We start from the raw sequence: 25563 nt of genomic DNA on the forward strand, positions 1-25563 counted from the left end.
ATATGGGAGTATTTAGAGAGGCACCCTCTTTAATAGTTTGAATGTTCGTCAGACTGTGGAAATTGGATTTTATGTTGTTACTTTAAGGAGCTTGCGTCAGGGGGTCACCCTACAGTCTTACAATTTTCTTTTACCTTTCTGTATTCAGGACCTGGGTGTCTGAGCAGGCAAAGGGGGTTTTGGGAAAGATAGGCTACCGTGCAGAGCTGTGTATTTAATGTAGAGAATTTTATGAAAGACCCTTATGTATAACCACTTAGCTACTTGAGATAAGCCATAATTTTTCTGGATTGAGTAATTGAATTTACTAACTGGTTAGGCTTCGAGTCAAGGAGGTTTAGAAACAGTTTCTTCTACTTTTGTTCATCTCTTGGTTCATAGGCATTTGAAGTTCTCACTGTGTGCATGTAATCTGTGCTACTTTCCACAGCTGACCCTTCGTCAGAAAGCAAGGAAGATCAGTGGATGGGAGTCACTGTCCAGAGCCAGGGTCCAGGGGGCAAAGTGGTGGTAAGTGTCGGGAAGCATGTCTGTTCCAAAAACGTTTGAGTGCGCATTATGTGCCGGTACCAGGTTTACAGCAATGAACAAAACAGACAGAACCCCGGCCCAAATGAAGTGTACATTCTCACAAACACTATTTTAAAGCAGGAATTGATGTCAAGGAGAAATCAAAGCATGATTTTCCCTGTGATTCCTGATATACATTGAAACAACCACATGACCTGTTTTCTTTAGAACTTCTAGGTGCAGAGAACTTACTATTAAATCTTTATTGAAGATCCCTAAAACTATAAATGGTGTTAAAACAAACAACAAAGGTAGACATACCATAGTTCTGTTCCAGGAACTATGCAGTGCTTATAGATAAGTTATTTAAAAAATATGGGAATGGTCACAGAACGAATCATCAGATAATTTCAAGCTCTTGTTATTTATTCTGAGCTTCTCCAAATAGTTGTTTGAAGTGATAGCAAAGAAAAGAGAGAATGCATTAAATGGGTTGTGTTAGATGCCTTGAAAGTGCTTTCCAGGTTGGAAAATGGTCCTCTTTTCATCTGTCTTTTAAAAGCTGGTTGCTGTGACAAATTTATATAGAATTTTCATATTTAAGGGATGCATCATGGAAAAATGACTCAGATGTTGTAAAGTATTTTCAGCCTTTTACATGGAGGGAAGGTACCCTGTAAAAACTGATTATTTTACCTTTTCTGGGAGTATAATTATCTCTGCTGTTAAAACTGAACATATTCAGGGAAATAATTTCAGAATTTAGAATGTAAATTAGAGTGGATTACAAGGAAATAGTGTGGTTTAAAAGGAAATTTCTTTCTTTAGCTTTGTTTGTTTGGTCCATATGAAAATATGTCCACGGTTTCTTTCCTCCAGAACATACTTACTTATTTTTACAAACATGCCGATGTAAAGGTTTATTCCACCATTAAAAGCTAATAACGTGAAGAAAATGAAATAAAAAGGTGTTTCTCTTTGTCTGTTATGGCAGACAAATTTACAGGTAAATTGCCTGTGAATTATAGAATGATGGTTCATATTTGGATCAGAACATTATTCTCTGGGTGAAAACAAGGAGGTTCTAGTTTCTAGATGGTAGATAATTGTCTCTTTAGTGGCACTTTGAGTAAGAGCTGCAGGTTTGGGATCCATCTCCAGAAGGAGAACACTTTTAATCATTCTATTTAGAATGAACCTTTTTATTATTAACAATTTTATTAATTTGTAATGACAAAAAGAGGCTTTTATAGACATGAATGGACTGTGTTCCATCTGTTTGCAGACATGTGCTCATCGATATGAAAAAAGGCAACATGTTAACACAAAGCAGGAATCCCGGGACATCTTTGGGAGATGCTACGTCTTGAGTCAGAATCTCAAGATTGAAGATGACATGGATGGAGGGGACTGGAGTTTTTGTGATGGCCGTTTGAGAGGCCATGAAAAATTTGGTTCTTGCCAGCAAGGTGTAGCAGCTACTTTTACTAAAGACTTTCATTATATTGTGTTTGGAGCCCCTGGTACTTACAACTGGAAAGGTATGACATTTTGATTTATAGAAATAGAGATAAGAATGTCTAGTTTTTATAAAATACATCATGATTTACTACATTTTAAGTTAAAACAAAACACAAGGCATTTGTATATTACAAAAGTGGGGTTAAGTAAGTTAAATTCTCTAAATTGTATGAAATATATTTGAAAAAACAAATATTGGTGGAAAATGTATGTTTGTTTTAGTACTGAGGTCTCCCCCCACACACACTGGTTATTTACATTGGTACAACTAGTTAAGTTAAGCTGTAGGAATATAATAATTAACATTAGTGGTTTTTACTGTTTTATATGTGCCTGGTTCATGAAGCTAAAAGTTTTAATTTTGGTAGCAGTTTAAACACTGAGAAGAATTGAATGGTGGTGTGTACAAATAGCACTCTGTATTGTGGACATTTCTTTCATTATACATTATCCTGGAAGGCCATATCTTGCTAATAAAGCAGTAGAATCATAAGGGCAATTTAGGGATTTTTGAGATGATAATTTCAGATAACTGGAGGAAAAGTTGTTTATTGATATTGTTAAATACCAGTCAGTTCCTCTTGTAAAGGCTTAGCTTCTCTGAAGAAACTAGGCAGTTGTATAAAATAACTATATCATAAAGATGATTAACCCAACTCTAATCCATGATGGGGAAAAAAATCTACTTGAGTTGGAAATAAGACTCTTTCTTGAGAAATTTAATAAAGCAAAACATATGTTATAACATTTTTACTAATCAGGAAAAACTTAGGAAAATTTTCCCTTTTCCATTCAAGAATTCTGAAATTTTAAATCCTGTTAGAAATGATTCTTGAGAATACTTTCCTCTGTTATATCAATCTGTGGGAGTAATTGTGTTTCATCTCCTTGCTGCCCCCATCCCCCCAACCCCCGCCCAGGCCCCAACAGTATCTGTTATATAACAATATTTGTCAGGTAATTTTGATCTAATTGAAATAACATGTTGAATTTATAAAGAATTTTATTTTAACAATAGGTGCCATATACAGTAAAACAAAACAAAAAATCAACAAAAACACCCACCAACTATGTATATTTCAATTTTGGGGAAATACTTAATCTGTTTTGTAAAGCATGACCATAAAATATTGTCGTTTTATAGTAATTTGGGCTTATTATCTGAAATCTTATCTTTTTAGATAGCTAAATAAAAGAATTTTTAAAAGATCAAATTTTGGTTCCAGTGATTTAAAGACAAGATTAAAATATCAACTTCATGTTTTTCACTGTATAAGTATATTAAATTGATTTTGGATTACAGAAAAAGTAAAAATCATATATATTAAGTTCATGTCAATTTTTAAAATTGTGGGTTTTATTAACTGAGTAAACACATTCCATTTTCCATCTATTTTCATGTCATTATAGATATGGTTCATGAAAACCCAGGGGGCATTTTTTTTTTTTTTCTTAGTAGAACAGATTTCTTTGGTGTAAAACTTCACATGGGTATGATTTTAAAAATTTAATAACCTTAAAAATCATCTTTTTCCTCTGCCTTTTCTTCCTTCAAACTTTTCTTCCTTACTCAGTGATAACATGGGGGTAGGTTTATTTGGAACCATTTCTTTTATTTTGTTTCATCTTCATTTCTTTGTTGTTTTTGTTTTTACCATTTCACTCCTTTAGGGATTGTTCGTGTAGAGCAAAAGAATAACACTTTTTTTGACATGAACATCTTTGAAGATGGGCCTTATGAAGTCGGTGGAGAGACTGACCATGACGAAAGTCTGGTTCCTGTTCCTGCTAACAGTTACTTAGGTAGGAATAAGCGTAGATGGCACGGCTCTCCTCTCAGACACCTCTGTGTGGTGCTCCACTCCCAGGGCCGGCAGGACCCTAGACTTCTCAGGCTGAGAATGAGCCAGGTGGAGCAGGCAGCCTTTGCAGGGATTTGATTTAAACCTCGGTGATACCAAAGTAACCTGACTGGTACTTAGGATACTTCCATTCTAACCTAGGTTCCCTTAAGGGAAGAAGAAACATATAATCTAAAATCCTCCATTCTCCTGCTTGGACTTCTGTCTCCTGAACTAATGGCAGCCGTTGTAACCTGAAACAAGTCGCTCATGCAGCCATGAAAAAACTGCATGGATATTCACAGTAGACAGAGCTGCCTTCCCTTTACTGCCTCCTTCTAGAGGTGCTCTTAAGTGCTACATTCATTAAAGTTACTCTGCAGTGGCAGATCAAGACCCCTGGGTCCTTCCTCTGTGGTTGCCCTTCTCAAAGGTTGGCCCTCCTTCTGCATTGGGGCCCCCATGTCACAGGTCCCCCATCAGGTGGCATGGGGGCTTTCTGGCTGAGGCTGAGCAGACCTACAAAAGAAAGCAGCATTGAGGACACCCAGATTGTGTCTAAATTACTATTCCTTAACTCCTAAGGCTTGTTTGCATTTCTAATGGGCGTCCTAAATTATTCATGTGCATTATGGTAATTGCACAAAGGCTTTTAAAAGCTTTAATTCTTGGTGTGAGTTGACATAAAGAATAATTACTGTGCATTTCTTGGAAAAAAAAATGTAAGAAAAAATCTCCTAAACCTAACTGGTAACCTATTTTTTAAAAAGATGAGGAGATAAGTACTCGTATACATAATGATATCACTGCCATGATGGAAGGCAAATAAAAAAGGAAACAGGTATGATATGAATAATTCTAAACAAATGCATTAGTAAACATACTGTAAGCAGTTGTTCTAATTGTAGCCATACGTATCAACGGAACAGTCAAAAACAAAACAAAACACAAAACTTTTCACATCCTCCTTCCCCAAATAAAAACTTAGTGTGCAGGTATAAAAGAAGGAAGAGAAAAATTATACTTATCATTTCTTAAGCACCTATGGTATGCTGTGAGTCAGGTACTATACTCAGGTGTCTTACACATCTTATCTCATTTAATCTTCATGGTAAGACTGTATTATTTGTCCCTCTTTTGCTGATGAGAAAAACTGTGACTGAGATTAATTTCCTAGTCCAAGGTCAAACAGTTAATAATCTCCCAGCCAAGGAAAGAAATACTCCTGAAAAGGACAGGAGCAGGGTGGGAAACAGCTGGATGTGTACACAGGGTGGTTAGGGGCCTCTCAGGACAGGACTAGAGCTCAGAGTGGTTTGCGGTTTGCTGTCTCAATTATTATACATGGCTTTTCAAGGTAAAAATCCTTTTCAAAGTAAATATTATCAACAAACCAATATTTTATTTGAATATATTTTAACAGACAACCTCTCTCTTCAAGTACATATTTAGATATTATTTATGTTGAGAAATATTTAATTTTAATTCCTCTGGTCAAGAAACCAACACTTTCGTGTTTAAGTTAGATGCCTGTGGATCTTATAACCATAGTTGCTGGTAAACCGTTAAACATTTTTATCAAATACATTTGCCACTTTTAGAATGGATTACCTAAAAAGTAGATGCCTAAAGAAACTACTAATCAGGTTCTCCTGATTACATTTTGGTTATCCACTCTGTCTGTGAATCTGCCATTTCAAAAGATCAATGGGTCTTAGTATTAAAGTGATGCGCTTGAGGTTTCAAAAGCCGGCAGAGCAACGGCTTGCTGGGTGCAGCGGTGGCCTCGTCACCCAGCGAGAACTGCAGCAGCTGGCCCGCCTCTTACCAAGCATGATTATTTTTTCTTCAATCTCTTCCATCCCGTGCATGTGTCCAGGCCTGCTGTTTTTGACCAGCGTTTCCTATACAGATCCCGATCAGTTCGTTTATAAAACACAGCCTCCTAGGGAACGGCCTGGCACATCCCCTGACGTGATGACGAATAGCTACCTAGGTTTGTGACCTCAGAGATGGCAAATTGTCTTGGTCATGGTCATTTAAACATTTTTTTTTTTTGATCCATACAGAGCATGTTATCTTTTTACTTTCGATTTTATCTCATGTGAAACACACAAAAGCATGCTATGGTCAAGGCTTTGCTGCCCAATGGTTTTCAGAGCTGCATCAGATATCACTCTGTTCTCAACTTGTGGCTCATTATCTTTTTCAACTCACTTCACAATTTGAGAACTGCAACAGTACTGGTGAAACTTCTTATAAACAAAACCCAGTAAAAAGGGTGAGCTTATATTATCCTGCGACTACCTCACCTTTATACAGAAAGACATGCTCAACTTGAATGGTTTTGATGTGGGCATTTATATTCGCTCTCCAGAAAATCTTAGTGTTTGTAATCTGACATCCTATCTGATGCTTTATAATTAGGTGTATTGATGATTTTTCCCACTGAACAATGATGTAATTGACATCAGTGACAACTCACCTCTATTGTTTATACTAAGTTCTCAAATACTATATCATCAACCATGGTTTTGTTTGCATGTTTGTGTCTGAGAACTAAGTTAGTCCAAAATATTGACATGTTATCTGTGTTACATTAACAGTGTTAGCATTTGCTCTTCCCTGATTACCAAGGATATGGATAAAATTGGAAGTTATTCATGTATCAAATACTAGTCATTATTATTATAGGAGAACCTTATAACATGAATTCAATTATGCTGCACATCAGATTGTGCTTTCTGGGTGTATGATACAACTTTCCCAGGATAATTCAGTATCTAGCTTGATCTTATTTTACCACAGTTCCAATATTAAAATGGGATTAACTGATTCTTAAGATGCATGAAATGCTTCATGATTCAAATTAGACAAATGCTAAATAGCATAGATGCATTTTTAAAGTCTTAATGTTCATAGAAAGCAGTGAAATAGCCCTACTTCTTTGTACTTGTGTCAAATCTCTTAGCTCTATAACTCTTTCATATAAGGGCCCTGGGGAGGGGTGGGAAGCAAGAGGACGTTACCAACCTCGGAAAACAGGATTGATGTGAGAGGCTGTATTTTGTTTTTCTAGGGTTTTCTTTGGATTCAGGAAAAGGTATTGTTTCTAAAGATGACATAACTTTTGTATCTGGAGCTCCGAGAGCCAATCACAGTGGAGCTGTGGTTTTGCTAAAAAGAGACATGAAGTCTGCACATCTTCTCCCTGAGCACATATTTGACGGGGAAGGTCTAGCCTCTTCATTTGGCTATGATGTGGCAGTGGTGGACCTCAACAAAGATGGGTAAGAGCATCCTGGGTTATTTTATACTACAATTCATTGCTTCTTTGACTGGCTTCTGTAGGTCTTGAGAAGAGCCATTTTTTTAGGTTAGTTGATTCAAAGAAATTTCTGCCGCTGATTTTTTTTTTTTAAATTCAGTTTTATTGAGATATATTCACCTACCATACAGTCATCCATGGTGTACAATCAGCTGTTCACAGTACCATCATATAGTTGTGTGTTCATCACCCCAATCTATTTTTGAACATTTTTCTTATACCAGGAAGAATCAGAATAAGAATAAAAAAATAAAAGTAAAAAAGAACACACAAATCATCCCCCCCCATCCCACCCTATTTTTCATTGAGTTTTTGTCCCCATTGATCTACTCATCCATCCATACACTGGATAAAGGCAGTGCGATCCACAAGGTTTTCACAATCACACTGTCACCCTTGTAATTACATTATTATACAATCGTCTTTAAGAGTCAAGGCTACTGGGTTGGAGTTTGATAGTTTCAGGTATTTACTTCTAGCTATTCCAATACATTAAAACCTAAAAAGTGTCATCTATATAGTGCATAAGAATGTCCACCAGAGTGACCTCTTGACTCCATTTGAAATCTCTCAGCTGGTGAAGCTTTATTCTGCCGCTGATTTTTACCATCCTACCATATCTTCATGATACTCCTTACCCTCACCAAGGAGTAAGGTTATATTTTCAATTTTCTGTTTTTACTCGTGTTTTAGGATCATGGGTCTATGAGAATTAAAATTTGGAAAAACAAAATCCAAAACAGTGATTCTTACCTGGTTCTGTTCTGTGATTTATTAAGGATGTCACAGCACCCAGAATGTCCTGTTGAAAGTAGGGATTGACAAGGTCAGCACACATATCTGTGGCCGTTGGTGACAGCTTGGGTGGGGTGGGGTAGCAGGTCTTTACTGGAAGTTCTGCTGCACTCTGATTCTAACTAGGGGGAATGGCTTTGAGTTCTTACCCTAAATATTTTTCTTTGGGCATTTATTACAGGCTACCTTGTCTTTTATTTTTTCTTTTTTTCAGATTTGAAGTCCTTTCTATCATATCTCTTTGTGTCCTTCATACCTGGGCTGATGCTATTATTCCTAAGTTGTTGATACTTTAGCTGATGATTCACATTTATTCCCCTAATTCTGTCTTTAGGTGGCAAGATATAGTTATTGGAGCCCCACAGTATTTTGATAGAGATGGAGAAGTTGGAGGTGCTGTGTATGTCTACATTAACCAGCAAGGCAAATGGAAAAATGTCAAGCCAATTCGTCTTAACGGAACCAAAGATTCAATGTTTGGTATTGCAGTGAAAAATATTGGCGATATTAATCAAGATGGCTACCCAGGTAGATAATAGGTGTGAAATGGTAGTGATTTATAGATAATTTGATTCTTCAAAATGAGTCTTTATGGCATCTTAAATAACATTTTATTGGAATGTTTTTAAAATGTAACATTTGTCAAAATGTGATGTTGCCAACAGATATTGCAGTCGGAGCTCCCTATGATGATTTGGGAAAAGTTTTTATCTATCACGGATCCGCTAATGGAATAAATACTAAACCAACACAGGTAATTAAATAACTTGGATTTCTACAATAAGGGTCTTAGATTTTTGCCTTGTAATAGGATATTTAGGTTTAAGTGACTTTTCACTCTAATCATATTTTATTTAAAAATCTGCAGTAGTACAAATTTTGTTTTTTTTTTAATGTATTGTTAGAAGATACCTTAGAAAGAGATAGCTGCAATGACCTGCTTATTTTAGTTGTGAATTTGCTTACATACGTTAGAAATCAAAGTAATCCAAAGCAAAAGACTGCTCTACTCTAACAGCATAAAGAGATGGAAAGGTAGCATACTAAAAAGAGTTGAAACTGGGCAAATGAAATAGTTATGTGGAGAATTCAGGCACCAAAAATTAAAAATTTGTTTTTTGAGAAAAATAAGACTTTTGGAGGGCAGGTAGGGATGTTTGGTTTGAAATACCGGTTGACTTAAAATAGGAAACAAGCTCGTCAAAATTCTCTCATCTTTTGAGATACTGTGTAAATCAGATGACTTGTATGAAATAAAACATATGAAGTGTTGGATTGTATGCATATATTTATTTATTTAGAATTTAATCTATGTGAACTCAAATTCAAAAGAAATTTGTGTTTTTTTCAAAGGGTGGATTAAGAAGCCCATTTTGGTGGCTCGCTGTCCATTCTCATGCCCTGTTCATTTCAGGTTCTCGAGGGCACCTCACCTTATTTTGGATATTCAATTGCTGGAAATATGGACCTTGATAGAAATTCCTACCCTGATGTTGCTGTTGGTTCCCTCTCGGATTCGGTAACTATTTTCAGGTGTGTTATCTCTGATGTGAGTTAAGCTTGTTTAATAATCAGGTTACACTAAATTTTTGACATTTTGGATTGAAATAACTGAAATACAATGCCTATACTCAAAGACAAAGACTTGCATGAATTTTGAAGATTTTTTTTTTGAGGGTAGTTTAGTAAAACCCTGTTTTAGCAAACCTTGCTAATTTTTAACTAATTGAAAGATGAAATGGTCAGAACTAGTGAAAATTATTTCAGAAATATATTTTAAAGACCTTTATTTCGATGATTAAAAACAACATATTTACATATATTTACATATAAAATTTGACAGCATAAAGAACATAAATGAGAAAATTAAAATTCTCTAATTCACCATCCTTTATTAAATGCCAAAATTTTTATTTTCTGTGAATGTATACATACATTTAACAAAATTGGTATTATACATATTATTTTATAACGTGCTTTTGTCAATTTATAATGCATAGTGGGCTTTTTCCATGTCTCAGGTGCTTCTCTAAAATGAAGTTAATGGCTATCAGGCATCACGTGGCTGTATCAGAGTTTATTTAACCATCTGTTCCACTTTTATTGGATATTTATGTTACTTTCCAGGGTTTTTTGTTTTGTTTTTACCATGATTTACAAAGCAGTGGTAAACATAGTTGTTTTTGTCCATATCCTTGATTATTTTCTTAAATAAATTCCTGAAAGTGAAACTGCTGATTTGACTTTTGATTCAGATTCACCAGAAGGGCCCCCAGAAAGGCTGCAACAGTTTGCATTCCTGTCAGCTATGTTTGAGTCTCCCTTTCCCAGTGATTTCATAACTGCTAGAATTCACAATTAAAAATGGTTTTTGTCTTAAAACTTATTAAAAATTTAATAATACAGAATTTAAAACGTTCCCATCTTCCACAGAACAATTTTTAACAGTTTTGAATCTCTCTGTAAATTTTTGGTATCATAAAAAAAAGCCATACTGGAACCTGCTGTTCTCTAATTGGTTTTTAAAAATTTAATCTCTTCTGTGTCTCTCTCCCTGTCAATGGAGATACATCAATCTTATTCTTTTTAACATCTTAGTATTATTTCATTGTACAACCAGTCTTCCACTGATGGACATTTTAGATCGTCTCTGATCTTTAATGACAAAGTTTGCTATATTGTGTAATGACTCTTTTCTTTAAGAAAAATTCCTAGAAATGTAAATTTCCGGGATAAGTGTTGGCACATTTACTGTCAGAAAAGTTATAACAGTCTCTCACTTGAAAACCGTCTCTGAGAGGGTCTGTTTTCTCTTACCCTCACCAGCACTGAGCATGATTAATCTGTTTGTTTTTTGCTAATGTGATATGTGATCTCATCTTTAGATTTTAATTTGCATTTCTTTGATTCTTAGTGAGAATTAACTATTTGGTTGGCTTCTTAAAAGAAAAAATGATTTGACTTTATAGTCATTGTTATATATTAAAGAATTTTGTTAAAGAAAAGGATAATAATGTACAGTGAAACCCTAGTGTAAAAAGCTGTATGCCAGGTGTGGGCACCACCGTTGCAGCTTGGACTTCCAGAAGGTGCCAGGTATAGACATGGCCATAATACCTAAAATATAATCCAAACAGAATCCTGGACATAAGGAACCAACTCCAAGGCATGTTTAAGAGAATACTTTTTGATATAATGACAGTCATGCTAGAAATGCATGCAAAAAAGTAATTTTCTGGTTAAATGGTATGGTCTGTGAAAACTATTCACAGGAAAAGTAATACGGGAGGTTACAGATGGCAAAGTAAGAGAAGTGAAAATAAGTAGAAAAGAATATATCTGAGATATTGGTGAGGTCAAAAGAAAAAGAAAAAAACAGTTCATCTAACCAAATATATGAACGTGTGTAGTGATTTGGAAAGGGAGCACCTAGGAAAATGTTGATAATCAACATTAGTTTGTGTTCTCAGTGATCTATACCAATGTTGACCTTCTGAGCTCTCACACTGTGTGTGTGTGTGTGTGTGTGTGTGTGTGTGTGTGTGTGTGTGGCGCTCTGTCATCTAATTTAAAGCATTCAGACTCTTAGGGCTGGTGGTTCTCAAACACTGCTTTTATATGTGTGTTTCTCTCTGTTCATATAGGAATTACCCTTAAAGTATTTCAACATTTTTAAAAAATAGAAGAGTATATGGCATTCAGGTATTTTAGCAATGTTTCCATTTGAAGTTCTAGTTCTAGTTGGAGGAATTACCTGCAAGTATCAAGAAAACTTGACTAGCTGTACTGAAATTTGGTTACCGAGTTTTTCCCAATAGATGACCTAACTTTTGTCAGTTAAATATTTGCCTCTGTGTGTACTTGATCCTCATTTTAATGTCTTCATAGGTTGGCTGACAAGGAACCCTGTAAACTTTTTCCTCTTTCCTCATAGATCAAAAGTAATTTTGAACTCTTAAAACTTAATAACAACAGGGGAACCAACGTCTTTATTTTACAAATGAGGAAACCGAGGCCCAGTTTGTTAAGGTGACTTGTTCCTGAGAGAACAGGGCCTGGTACTCAAATCTTCCCAACTTCAGTCCTGGGTGTTTTCCCCTCCAGTTCATCCTAGTACTTCAGGATCACTGAATAGTAAACGAACATCCATTAAACATGAGGCAGCTGAGCCAGTGATAAAACCAGAGTATGATTTGGGTTGATGGAAAAGTTTTGGTAATGGATGTTGGTAATGGTGGCACAACATCGTGAATGTAATTAACAGCACTGAATTATATATTTGAATGTTGTTAAAAGAGGAAATTTTATATTGTATATGTGTCACTAGAATAAAAATAAAAAAAAAAAAAACCAGCACAGGACTGTACAACAGAAGAAATGAACCCTGTTGTAAACCCCGGACTATAGTTTATAGTGCAATTATAAAAATATTCTTTCATGTAATAAATGTACCACACTGAGGCAAGGAGTTAATCATAGGGTGGTATATGGGAACTTTGCATATTATGTATGATTTTTCTATAAACCTACAGCTTCTCTAATAAGAAAAAACCCCATAGTATTAAAATTATAAAGAATTTAATAGTTTTTAAAAGTTTTACTGGTTTTAAATTTTTAAGTAAATATTTTATTATCAAGCTGTTGAGTCCATCTATTGTATCTAACTGATGAGTATATCTATTTAGTTATTTTCTTCAGCAATGGGGAAAATAATCACGTGTGAACATTTTTTCCTGTGGTTTTTAAGATGCTTTAGGCAGTTAAGGATGTCATCCATTATGGAATTCACCTTACATAAGTCTGAGCTTTTTCTTTTTCTTTCTTTCTTAAACTCCTTTGTCTTCAGATCCCGGCCTGTGATTAATATTCAGAAAACCATCACAGTAACACCCAGCAGAATTGATCTCCGCCAGAAAACGTCCTGTGGGGCGCCTAGTGGGATATGGTGAGAGTTCTCGGTTTCACATCACTGTTTTATGGGGACCCTTTTGTCCTGAGGAGCCCCAGGGAAGATAGACAGAGCTGGGTGGGGGGAAGAGCAAACTGTCAAGGGAATAACTAACAAATGTATCACTCATCAGTGGGCTGTGGGAGAATTTGAGACCTGGGAAACATGTTGGTTTTTTCCTATTGCAATGATATATCTTTTAAGAAATATGTGTTTGACTTTTTACAGCCTCAAGGTTAGGGCCTGTTTTGAATATCCTGCCAAACCCACTGGTTTTAATCCTCCAATATGTAAGTACTGAGTTCTTAACAAAATATATTTTCTTCTGTCAGGTTGAAAGTTCTACATAAGAAATAGAAAAATAGAACTGGAATGGCCAAAATGGGTCCATGAAGTCTTTTTTGAAGAATTAAGTATACTGTTGTCTCCCCTTTAATCAGGAGGGTACAGCACAGTGGGGGAAAAACTCTCCCTTTGGTCCCCTTTTGAATTTTCCAGACCAGGTGGTTTGGGACAGAATGCTCGAAAAGTACTCATTTGCTACCACAACCATTTTCTCAATTTCTGTCTTTGAAAATCATTGTGGAAAATCGGCTCTGTGGTTGCAAGGTAGGGGGTGGTGGTTGTAGAAGAGCGACTGCAGGCCCCTAAGTACAGCAAAGGATACCCCCCGTGTGTGCGTTCTGCAACACAACAGGGCAAGTTCCTTAACACTTGAGTTTTTATTTTCCCATTAGTTAAAAAAAAAGTCGAATATTAATTACTGCAGAGGACTGTAGTGGAGATCAAATGAGATAATGTGGTGAAAACAGTGTGTAATTCATCAGATAACATTCTGCTTCCTGTCTTCATAATCCCAAAGAGGGTTTTTATCACAAATTTTAACAGTACTAGCGATTCTCTAACAATAGCAACCATAAGGGCCTCCTCGGGTATGTGTCAGCCACACCTCTCCAGGGGTGAGCCAGCTAATCCAGGTCCAGAGTCAAGGTAGGGCCACGGGAATGTAAAGAAAATCATTTCCCCAGAAAGGAAATGAGATGAGAGGGTTTCCATCCTGGGTCACGCCCAGGGCCCACAGCTCAGAGTCCTGATGTGTTACTCGGTTGAGGGAGGGTTTGTGGAAGGGCAGGGTGGTTCTGTCCTATTAGTGTTTTTCAGTCTTTACTATACCCAGAGAAAATGAGTTCTCTCGTTTTCTCCTTATTTTGTTTATTAAAAGATAACCCTTTTAACATCTCAGAATTTGGCAGTTAAGTCTGTCTTTACCTGAGTCACGCTTTCATGACTTTAAGCTGGTCATGTGCACACTTAGCCTTCATTGTCCCAGATCTTAAGCTGTCCTGAGGTGGTTTTTGTCTTCCTGATCATTTCAGTCCCCTTTTGTTGGGCCATCCCCAGCTGTATTGTGTCTTCCTGGGGCTTGTGGACCCTCGTGTGAAGCATTCTTGGGTTTAGCATACCATGACTTTGTGCACAGGTGAAGCCGAGGCTTTTCACTTTGCATTTCATTAGTGTAGAAAGCAATTCTATGTCTGGCTTATGTTGACAAGAAAACGTCCACCATCACTCCTCATGATCTGTCATACTTTCGGGATCATTTGTGTTCTTTATACCCAAATGCATTGCCTTACCCTTTCCCTCTTGGATAACAGGCTTTTTTCCATTGTTTGGGGGTGGACTACAAAGACAAGGAGAAACAGTGATTCTTTGTCTAGCCAGGGGAGAGGAAATGAGGAAACATTTTTATTCTATTGGTCTGATTGTCATTTTTTTCAAAGCCCTCTGTTTGACTTTTTAATGTGAAATCTCATCAGAGCACTCCTTGCCTTCCCCGAAAACAATTATTTATATACAGTAAATTACAAACTTTCTCTTACCTTTAATGCAGCATTTGATACATGCGTGTTAAAATCTTTTTAGAACTGCTCCATTAACCAGGTATCTAATTATGGCCAATTACGGGTAAAAGTTTTTTTCTTTGAAGATCTTCAGATTAAAAACCCACTTTCACTATCTGTACTTTAGCAGTATTGGAAAATTCTAAAGCAAATAAAATCTACCTTCCACAAGCTGTGCAGTAAGTGAATACATCTAAAATTGTCTGCCAGTATCTGAGAATATGAGCTTATTGTTTGACCCGGCCTGTTTTAACTCGGCACTCCTCAGCAGCGGGATTCCATACATACAGATATTTATAATTGAGTCTTAATGAGTATTCGACTTGGCTTGCCCCTCAAGAGGTCAGCTGAGGTGGCCTGCAAGGATTTTAAGATGATGTGAACTGTCTGGAGGGTGAGGGGAGGTTAGAGTGTGTTGGTAAACGGCTTTAATGTACCCACACCCCCAGGCTCCTGCCTCCCCAACTTCTGCTGCCAGGGGCACTCAGCAGGTGACCCTTCCTCTGGTTCATTGTGAAGTTGGCAGGTCACTGATAAATGGATGATGTCGGGGCTGCAGAGGACGTAAGATGGGGAGCATTCCATTTGGCAGCTGTAACATTTAAAGATTCTTCAGATACACAGAAATTACTATGGAAACTGTCAGTGTTTCTAAATTTTGGTCATACGTATCTGAAACGCTGTCATTTAAAGCATAAGAATAATGTCATGTGGGGGATGTGTGTGTGTGTGTGTTAGGGTGGAACCAGTTACTCCCACCTCCATTCATTCTACAAATTTCATTTATTTCGGGTATTGTGCCAGTTGCTGGTGAATACTATGCTGAACAAAATGAGTTGGTTGCTGTCCTCAGCTTTGTGCCACCGAGGGAGATAGGCAATTATAGCACAGTGACTGGAGAGAGGGTGCAGTAGGATTGCACAGAAGGGACCAGGGAAGGCTTCCTGGAGGAGGTGATGTCCAGAGAGTAGGGTTGGCCAGTCCATCGGGGATGGGAGGGAGAGGAGGAAGCTCAGCAGGGTGGGGGGGTGGGGGTAGGGCAGTAGTTCATGCCAAGGCCCGGAGACAGGTGAGAATCTGGGGGCCTAAGAGGCTTTCTAAAGGATCATCTTTTGTTTTGTGATAGAGTCTTAGAAGCTGATGTTGCCTTTGTCCCTCACTGTGTGACCCTGGGCCAGTCACCTACCCCTCTGGGCCTCTATTTCATTATTTGAAAAAATAGGGTATTAAAATAGATGTTCTCAATGGTCTAGATGTTCTCACTGGTATCTTCCAACTCTAATGTGAATATTAGAATGTGGATGGTTCATTCTCTATGTTTTCTGGAGCAGATTTTTCCCTTGAGGCTGACTTCTCTGGCCCTTTACACCCTTAGGTTCGCTTTCCCATGAAATACGTAGTTAGCAGCTACATCCAGGGATCCAACAAATAATGAATGCATTCTGAAGTCAAAAACCAAGATTTTAATAATCCAAATCTTAGCTTGCCTCTATGATCCATTAGTCTAGGTAATCAAGAGCAAGCTGTGCTGTCTGGAGCTATGGAGGTTGGAAACCTTGGTTGTGGGAGCAATATTAGGCTGACAAAGGAATATATTTTACCTTTTCACTCTTTATTTTACAAAAAAGTAGGTTTCATCCTACTGTCAAAAAACTTTTCCATCTCTGATATATGTTAGTCCTCTTTTTAGGCAACTATCCTTATCTGTGCCTCTCAAACTTTAATATATGTAGGTGACTACCTGTGATCCTGTTAAAATGCGGATTCTGGCTCAGTGGGTCTTTTGTGGAGCCTGAGGTCCCGTGTTCCTTGCAGACTCTCAGGAGAAGCTAATGCTGCTGTTCTGGAGAACTTCCCTGATTAGTGTGGGACTGTTTGAAGAGAGAGCAGTTTAGACCCTCAGGGAGTGTTGGGGCCCCTCTAGGTAACTTGAGTATTCTGTGAGTTCATGAAATTCAGGCAGAAACCAAATGACTTAGTAGACACTGCTGAGAGGTTCTGACTTATTCTTGAGCTCCCCCAGGTGGCCCAATTAAAATTTAACTTTAAAGCATTGTTAATAGCAATAGAAAGGAAAGGACAGCTTGGTTTTAAATCTCACAAATCCCTGGAATGTCTATTAGCAAGCAATGTGAAGAGAAACAACAGCAGTGGGAAAAAGTGTTCTACAAGGAGTTAGGAAAATATTCTTAGAAGGAGCCTAATGTACTTAGAGCTGAATTGTGGACTTTAAGATAATAAGGTTTTGTTAATTTTGTCTAGCAATTGTGGGTACACTCGAAGCTGAAAAAGAAAGAAGAAAATCTGGGCTGTCATCAAGAGTTCAGTTTCGAAACCAAGGTTCTGAGCCCAAGCTTACCCGAGAACTAACTCTGAATAGGCAGAAGCCGATATGCATGGAAGAAACTCTCTGGCTACAGGTGAGGGCTGCAGACAGTCAGACCAGTTTTTTAAAGAAGACAGAAGTTGAGTTTTTTGTTGGCATATATAGATTTCTGAATTTTATTCTAGCGACTCATTATTCAGTACACAAGAAAGTATTGTTTCGGAGTGCCTGATAGCTTTTCCCTGTACATGACTTTCTATATCACTGCACATTTTTTTTTTTTCAGGAAAATATCAGAGATAAACTGCGTCCCATTCCAATTACTGCTTCAGTAGAGATCCAAGAGTTGGGCTCTCGAAGGCGAGTGAATTCACTTCCAGAAGTTCTTCCAATTCTGAATTCAAATGAACCCAAGACAGTTCATACTGACGTAAGTCTTTCTGACTTTTTGTTTTGCCAATTTTTTTTGCCATGTTATTATGCTAAATCAAATGTCTGTGAAGGCAGGAGAACTAATGATTTGCTTTAAAGACCATTTCTTTGTATTAATATGCTTTTAAATATATACAAAATTTGTTTGAGGTTTGTTTCCCAAATTAGCAGTGTATATAGAAACAAAAAAGAGATTGGACCCAGAGTATTTTTCTTCATATTTTTTTTGTGTCTACAACTTATTGAGGCTATAATAGGCAGAACTTATTATTCTCATATCAAGTTTCCCTCTAGCTGCATGAAGAAAGAAAAATACATTGTATTTTACCATTGAGAACATTCAAATGTAGAAAACAATTTGTTACTCATCTAAACATTAAAATCAGGGAATATCAAAATCCAGCAAAGCAAAAAATTATTATTAGCCATGAAATAGCCATTTAGTGCCTAATGTAGCCTTGGTAACCTTAGGAAGAAAACTTTATACTAGATGGCTTGCTGGACACCTCAAATGAGGTGAGATCTAATCGCCAGGATTTAGATGGTTGGGATGTGCGATTGGCTGGGGAGCAGTGGCATCTAGATTTGGCCTTATGTACTTGCTGTCAAAATCCACTTGGTGCTGGAGTGTCCACTCGGGGCTCCTGGTTCTGGTGATCACTGATGTGGCTTTTCAGAAATGAGTGCTCACTGCATTAGGCTTAGGAGGTGATGCTTCAATCTACACTTTGTCTTTATTGTCTCCAAATATAGTTCCTTATTCTCTGTGGGCCCTCAGTACTTGATGTTATTAATTACTGATTGTTATATTATTTATTGTGAATAGCCCAGCTCCATAGCCATGTTAAACACAACAATCAGGGCGACAGTTTTCCTAAAGATTTGTTGGCATGATTATTGAGCATCTATTAGCATTGTGCTATAGATATTCTGAGCCATTTCCTTTCCTGGCCTTAAGCTCTTTCTGTGCAAGGTGCAAGTTTCTCATCTGTACAATGGAGCTAATAATAGTATCTTCCTCTTAGGTCTGTTGTAAGGATTAAATGAGTTAAAATATGTAAATCTCAGTATTAGCTAGCATCATCATGATAATTGGTAATTCTTTATCATAGCCCTATAAAGTGGGATTATGGTATCCCCGTGCTACCTGTGATGAAACTTAGACTCCTAAAGGTTAAGTGACTTGCCCAAAGCCACACAGCTCAGTAAGTGGCAGAGCCGGGTTTGGAACCCAGATCGGTGTGGCCAGATCGGTGTGGCTGCAGGCCCCACACTTTTTACTGTCACATGCTCTCTTTCCCTTCCCTTGTCAAAGCATTTGTAAAACACAGTTTTCTTAAAGGACGAAGTGAAAATTAGGTGCATGGCAAAGTATGTTTGAGGCTTGAATTCTCCAATGGTAACTCACACAGGAAAATGAACTCTGTATGAAAACAGCCAGTCACCTATTTAGCTGCCTTTCTGAATCCTGAATAGTGTAAATTACAATGATTTTGTTTTCCTACAGGTGCACTTCTTAAAAGAGGGATGTGGAGACGACAATGTATGTAATAGCAACCTTAAACTAGACTATAAATTTTGTACCCGAGAAGGAAATCAAGACAAATTTTCTTATTTACCAATGTAAGAATCTCTGGCGCACTAGCAAAAATGACTCTGGCTTTTTGGTGGCTTTTTGTTAATAGTTACTGAAAATGTATTGAAGACTTTGATGTTTTCTTTCTTTTGTATTTTAATAGTCGAAAAGGGGTACCAGAACTAGTTTTAAAAGATCAAAAGGATATTGCTTTAGAGATAACAGTGACAAACAGCCCTTCTAATCCAAAGAATCCCAAAAAAGATGGTGACGATGCTCATGAAGCTAAACTCATTGCAACATTTCCAGCCACTTTGACTTATTCTGCATATAGAGAACTGAGGGCTTTCCCTGTAAGTATTCTTAGAGACCGACTGGGAGGGAAAGACCAACACCATATGGCAAAGGAACATATTGTGACCTAGTTGATTTTTCTGTTCTAGGAGAAACAGCTGAGCTGTGTTGCCAACCAGAATGGCTCACAAGCAGACTGTGAGCTTGGAAATCCTTTTAAAAGAAATTCCAGTGTAGGTGATGCTTTCTTGTATTTTTATTATTATTATTATTTTATTTTATTGTTTTAAATACCATTACAGTGTCAACATGCTGGCCTGTGTTAACAGCTATTTATGTTTTTTAGGTTACTTTTTATTTGATTTTAAGTACAACGGAGGTTACGTTTGACACCACAGATCTGGATATTAATCTGAAGTTGGAAACGTAAGAGTTACTTCAACCTTTCCAATTTAGTATTATTTCATGAAAACAGAGGCAGTCAATGAATTGGCCCTGATCTAACTCATCAAAGAAGTGTAATTGTAATGAGAAAACTGACTGTTAAAATAAAACCCTATTGTTTCCTTTTCATTTCAGAACAAGCAATCAAGATAATTTGGCTTCAATTACAGCTAAAGCAAAAGTGGTTATTGAACTGCTTTTATCAGTCTCTGGGTAAGTGTTTGTGTTTAGCATAACAAATCAACGTTTGAAAGAACCATTTACAATCCTTACTAAAACTGGTATTTTTTAATTTAACAGAGTTGCTAAACCTTCCCAGGTGTATTTTGGAGGTACAGTTGTTGGCGAGCAAGCTATGAAATCTGAAGATGAAGTGGGAAGTTTAATAGAGTATGAGTTTAGGGTAAGTTTGAGTAAAGATCTGTTGGTCCTCTTATTAAACCAGAAGATAACATGCACTATATATGGTCTTGAATTGTAATTTTAATAAATAATATGAATGAACATTATAAATAAATGCGGAATTAAAAATGAGTTTGCCAGTTTTTAAACAACATACTGGCTTATAGTAAAAAAATTTATCCTTTGGAATGGAGAACAACTGTCATTCAACATAGGACTTCGTTTAGAATTCAGTTTAGTTTGGCCTTTTTGTTGTTAAGAGTTTTAATGTATATGGGGTATAGAAACAAAGTAATACTTGAGTTTTACACCAAGGGACTATGAAACAAAGAAAAATCTGTGTGGCTGCAGGACTCATGCTCTTTACTGCACCACACTGCCTCCCTGCTCTTGTCAAAGCGTTCTTTAAACAGAGTTTCCTTAAAAGACAGAGTGAGAATTAGATGCGTAGGAAAGTATATTTGAAGCTTGGATCCAATGGTTAATTGTCACACAGTAATTTATATTTGGCTTTGGAATGCGTTATGTTTTATTATAAGGCCATGTTTCTAATAATTGCTTGTGATTGAAAGAATATTAATTGTTTACCTTTCACGAGCTCAATTTTATGATGTCGTTGAGGTGCAAAGTCTGACATGGCAAGAATGGGCCTGCCCTGACTCTAGCAGGACTCAGAGGCTGAATTCTGCTCGCTGTGTCTTAAAAGCATACACCCAGCTGTGACAGGATGTGGGAATGGTTGTGATCTCTGTGCGGGGTGGGGGGGGGGGGCGCTGAAAAAGAAGTCCGCGTTCCGGAGCATCGTCCACACAGCCAGAGGGAGCTCTTCCTCATTTGGCTTCTGCTACAAGAAGTTGCTCCGTTCCCAGCCCTTAGGTTCATGGCTGTCCTCGTGGTTTTACTGGTAGTCTTGGTTATTGACCCCATCCTCCCCTGGTAGTAACGAAGACAGAGGCAGTTTCACGTTTGCAGTGGGTGAGGTTTCCCTGAAGCACACTGATGCACGGTCTCGGCACAGGCTCCGTCATCTGCCCAGAAGGTGCTTGCAGAGTGATTCACAGACAGACACGGGACTTTTTCCTGGCACGTAGAGGCTGCTGATTCTATTGCACCCAGCATTTGTTCCACAACTGAATTAGCAATCATTTTCTCTTTGACACCCCCTCCCCATTTTTATCAACAAGAATCTCTATTTTAAATACCCTATGTATAATCCATTTTTTGAACCTCTGCTTTTATTGTAGGATTATGCCAGGAATTCTGGCTTTTTTCTCTTGATAATAGGAAGTGCTACTTTACTTTACTTTATAGGAATTGCATTGAGATAATACATATTATTTTCTAACAGGTAATTAACTTAGGCAAGCCTCTTAAAAACCTTGGCACAGCAACCTTGAATATTCAGTGGCCAAAAGAAATTAGCAATGGCAAGTGGTTGCTTTATTTGATGAAGGTGGAATCCAAAGGATTGGAAAAGATAGACTGTGAGCCACAAAGTGAAATAAACCTCTTGAAATTAAAGGTATGTTGGTGGATTTAGTTAATGTCTCATAGACATAAATAAGAGAAGCCTAACTTTTAAGGGAAAAATCATTACTTTCTTTAGGAAACCGATAACCTGGCAAATTGACTTTTTCTTCAACAACAAAGTTTTTCTTTATAATCAGTCACTCAAACAAGTCAGGTTGAGGTGTTTCTGCTGATTAGTGACTGTTGTGGCACACAGGGCAGGGTGACTCAGTGCTTGTTGAGGCAGATGACATTTTCTGACATTATGTCAGAGTCCTCATGACTCATTGTACCTAAGGTGGTAACTCCCAGTTAATTCCCAATTGCACCAATGAAAAATGTGTGGCATTTATTTGCCATAAAAATAACCAGTGGAACCAAACTCATTTCAAAAGGTATTGACACTTTAGCAAATGTCCTTGAAAGCATTTTATTCTCATTTTCTGAAGTAGTAAATATTATTGAGTCCCCACTGTCACAGGCACTGTGCAGAGCATTCTATTATTTCTGTTTTCTCATTTCATTCTCTTGATAGTCCTGTAAGCTAAGTATTCTGTTATCCCTGCCTTTTCACAGAAGAGGAAATTGAGTTCCAGAGAGATTAAGTAACCTGCCCAAAGTCACTCAGCTCTTAAGAGGCAGAATCCGCATGCAAGCTCAGCTCTGTCTGATTTCTAAGCTTGCATTCTTAACTCTCTTTCTCTGTACTGATCCATACTCATGGAACTGCTTTATTACATACATTCTAGTATGACAAGGGTTGGCTTTGTCATTGTCTGTTTCTTTTATTTTAAATTCTAAGGTGATTGGGTATGATCAGTGTTCATCATTGGTGGCTTATTGTATGATCCCCTGCTTGTCAACCTTAAAAAGCCAGAAGGTCCATTATTCCCAAAACTTGTTGTAAGGAAAAATGCAATTTTAAAACTTCCTGTATGGCTTAGGTTTTTTTTAAATGCAATGTTATTGAGACATATTCACGCACCATACAGTCCATCCAAAGTGTACAATCCATGGCTCCCAGTATTATCACTTAGTTGTGCACCACAGTCAGTTGTAGAACATTTTCATTACTCCAATAATAATAATAATAATACAAAATAAAAATATAAAAGAAAACCCAAAATAGCCCATACCCCTTTATCCCCCTATTGTTGATGAGACTATTAAGATATGACTGTTAATTACAGCTATGGCTTAGTTTTTAGTGCTATACTTTGAATAAATCGTATGACTGCCTCTTACCCTCTTCCTCAGTGTCATTATTCATTTGGGATGTGCTGACCATCTGCTGAATGTTAGACATGGAGCTGTGCTAGGGGTGTAAGAATAAGATTTGATCCTGGACGTCAGATGCTCAGGGTTTGTTGGGGAGACAGAGGACTAGAGAGCTCATTCTTTCTCATTCCCTGAGTTCCAAGGTTAGGGTGGGAATGAATTGCCTTAATAAACTTGATGTTTTGCTTGGTAGTAGCACATGCTGGTTTTACACTTAAGTTATTTCTGTGCCTTTGCTGACGGGAGTGGGGTTGATATCAATTGGTGATTATGTAAATTTGGCATTATCTGGGAGGGTGTGCTGAAGAGGTTTGTATAGTATCAACAGAGAAGTAAAGTGAAACTATTTTGGATGTATTTCCTCTCAGGAGTCTCACAAATCAAGAAAGAAACGGGAAATTGCCGAGAAACAAAGAGACGACAGCAGAAAATTTTCTCTGTTTGCTGAAAGGAAATATCAGACACTTGTAAGTATTTTTCAAGAGTTGTGAATATTTGATGGAGGATAGGAGTGGGTGGGGTTGGGGTGGGAATAGGGGAGGGTCTCCCAGCTCTCTGCACTTTAACCACTAACGTTCTGTTCTCCCCAGAACTGTAGCATGAATGTGAACTGTGTGAACATAAGGTGCCCGCTGCGAGGGCTGGACAGCAAGGCTTCTGTCATTTTGCGCTCGAGGTTGTGGAATGGCACATTTCTAGAGGTGTGAGCATGCCCTGAGACCTTCCCCTGGGAGTCATTTGTCACCTCCCAGGACATTTCTCCGTTCCTAATACATTCGCTAATTTTGTTACCAAACAGGAATATTCCAAACTGAACTACTTGGACATTCTCGTGCGGGCTTCCATCGACGTGACTGCTGCCACGGAGAATATCAAGCTGCCAAACGCAGGCACTCAGGTGAGAGGCTCCCCAGACCTCATGCAGTCAGGAGCTCCTCAGCCGTCCCTCTGCCCCTTGCCCACAGCTGTGCTTCTTTGGCACTCATTTTCCTCATGGTATGTTGTTATCCCACTTAAGGAGAAAGCAAGTGATGTCTTGAGGGACTGCCACCCCAACATGCATTTTCATAGACTCGTTGAAACCAGAAGTTTCTGGTTCACCAGGACACGTAGTAGACTTGAGCACTATTGGCTCAATGAAAGAATGGATGTACCTCCCAGCCCTATAGAAACCCCTTGTCTCATACTGTCCCCGATGCCAAAGATTCTGTGGTTCTGGTGCTGGCTGCCGGCCACCCTTGAGGTTCTGTGGCTTCTATCTCTGCCTCCTGTCATATGGTGATGTCCTCTCCTTTCTAGTTTCCATGACTTCCAGGTTCTTATTACAAGGCCTCCAGTAATCCGGATTAAGGCTCGCCCTGGCTCGGTTGGCCAAACCTTAACTAAAAATAACATCTTCAAAACGTCCTCTTTACAATGAGTTCAACCCACAGGGATGTGGATTAAGATTAAGAACATGTGTTCGTTAGGGTATATAATTCAACCTACCACACAGCTACTGTGGGAATGCCCCAATGCTAGTAACCTCACTACATCCTGGGGTAGCTTATACCATGGTTGGCCAGCTGCAATTATTAGGAGATATCACTATATATATATATATATCACCCAGAATTGAACCTTGTAAAATAGGTCCTTGGTTATGTCCCTTGAAACAAGTCCAAAACAAAATCCTTCCTCTTTGCCATCTAGCAGCCTTTCAAATAATTGAGGGGAACTGTCAAGCTTCCTTGGGCATGTCTCATATTCTCTGCAGAGCTCAGCACCCCTGCTCTTCAGTCTCTCCCAGTCGTGGGCCTCCCCTAGTTGGGCAGTGTCCTTTTTGAGATGCATGGGCAGTGTAGCTGAGCTGAGATCTGCCCAGTTCAGCTTCCCTGGGTCCATTACCTCCCATTGTCTCAGCACCACATTTCTCTCAAGCCAGCCTAAAAACTGATTTTCAAATATCTGCTGAGGATTAAGTTGGCATTTCTAGCAGCTGCTATTTTTGTATTTGCAGTCTACTGAAACTTCCAGGTGTTTTTCGTCAGAATTTACTGTCCTATCCTTGAACAAATTTTAATAATCTAAATCTAAATGCATGCCTTTAGATGTGTCCTCACATTTTGTGATTTTCTTTGGGTCCATTGTTTCAGTTTGCAAAGTAATTTTGACTCTTGATTATCTGTTCCCTCTTAACTTTCCATCACTGTAAGCTTTATCATCTGCAAAACTCAGAAGCATGCCTTCTATTTATTCATCCAAGTAATTAACAAAGATATTGATCAGGACTAAGATCAGAATGTTGTGGTGAGCCACCAATGAGGGATTCCTTTTGATGTTCTGGAACCCACACAGTCTTATATCAGTATCTCCAGTTAGAATGGTAGCCTGTCACGAGAGATGGGAGTGTTTTGTTAAAGAGATGAGTGGAGGAAGAAAGATTATTAATCACTGCTCTTAAGTTAATGCTGATCTA

At 37.9% G+C, this 25563-nt stretch overlaps 1 protein-coding gene across 2 annotated transcripts in view; it reads left to right on the plus strand.

Moving 5' to 3' along the window:
• Positions 1-25563, plus strand: part of ITGA6 (integrin subunit alpha 6) — a 76440-nt gene that overhangs the window by 33908 nt on the left and 16969 nt on the right. For both annotated transcript variants that reach the window (XM_037849416.1, XM_037849417.1), the window contains exons 3-23: positions 431-510; positions 1796-2051; positions 3703-3834; positions 6952-7162; positions 8330-8523; positions 8661-8749; positions 9410-9528; positions 12842-12940; positions 13172-13233; positions 17107-17264; positions 17457-17600; positions 19110-19225; positions 19342-19531; positions 19622-19705; positions 19819-19898; positions 20052-20129; positions 20217-20319; positions 21667-21840; positions 23474-23572; positions 23696-23806; positions 23905-24003. In XM_037849416.1, the coding sequence (XP_037705344.1) occupies positions 431-510; positions 1796-2051; positions 3703-3834; positions 6952-7162; positions 8330-8523; positions 8661-8749; positions 9410-9528; positions 12842-12940; positions 13172-13233; positions 17107-17264; positions 17457-17600; positions 19110-19225; positions 19342-19531; positions 19622-19705; positions 19819-19898; positions 20052-20129; positions 20217-20319; positions 21667-21840; positions 23474-23572; positions 23696-23806; positions 23905-24003 (2678 nt within the window). The remainder of the gene's footprint in view (positions 1-430; positions 511-1795; positions 2052-3702; positions 3835-6951; positions 7163-8329; positions 8524-8660; positions 8750-9409; positions 9529-12841; positions 12941-13171; positions 13234-17106; positions 17265-17456; positions 17601-19109; positions 19226-19341; positions 19532-19621; positions 19706-19818; positions 19899-20051; positions 20130-20216; positions 20320-21666; positions 21841-23473; positions 23573-23695; positions 23807-23904; positions 24004-25563) is intronic.

Source organism: Choloepus didactylus, chromosome 9 (assembly GCF_015220235.1).
Source record: "Choloepus didactylus isolate mChoDid1 chromosome 9, mChoDid1.pri, whole genome shotgun sequence".
NCBI lineage: Eukaryota > Metazoa > Chordata > Mammalia > Pilosa > Megalonychidae > Choloepus > Choloepus didactylus.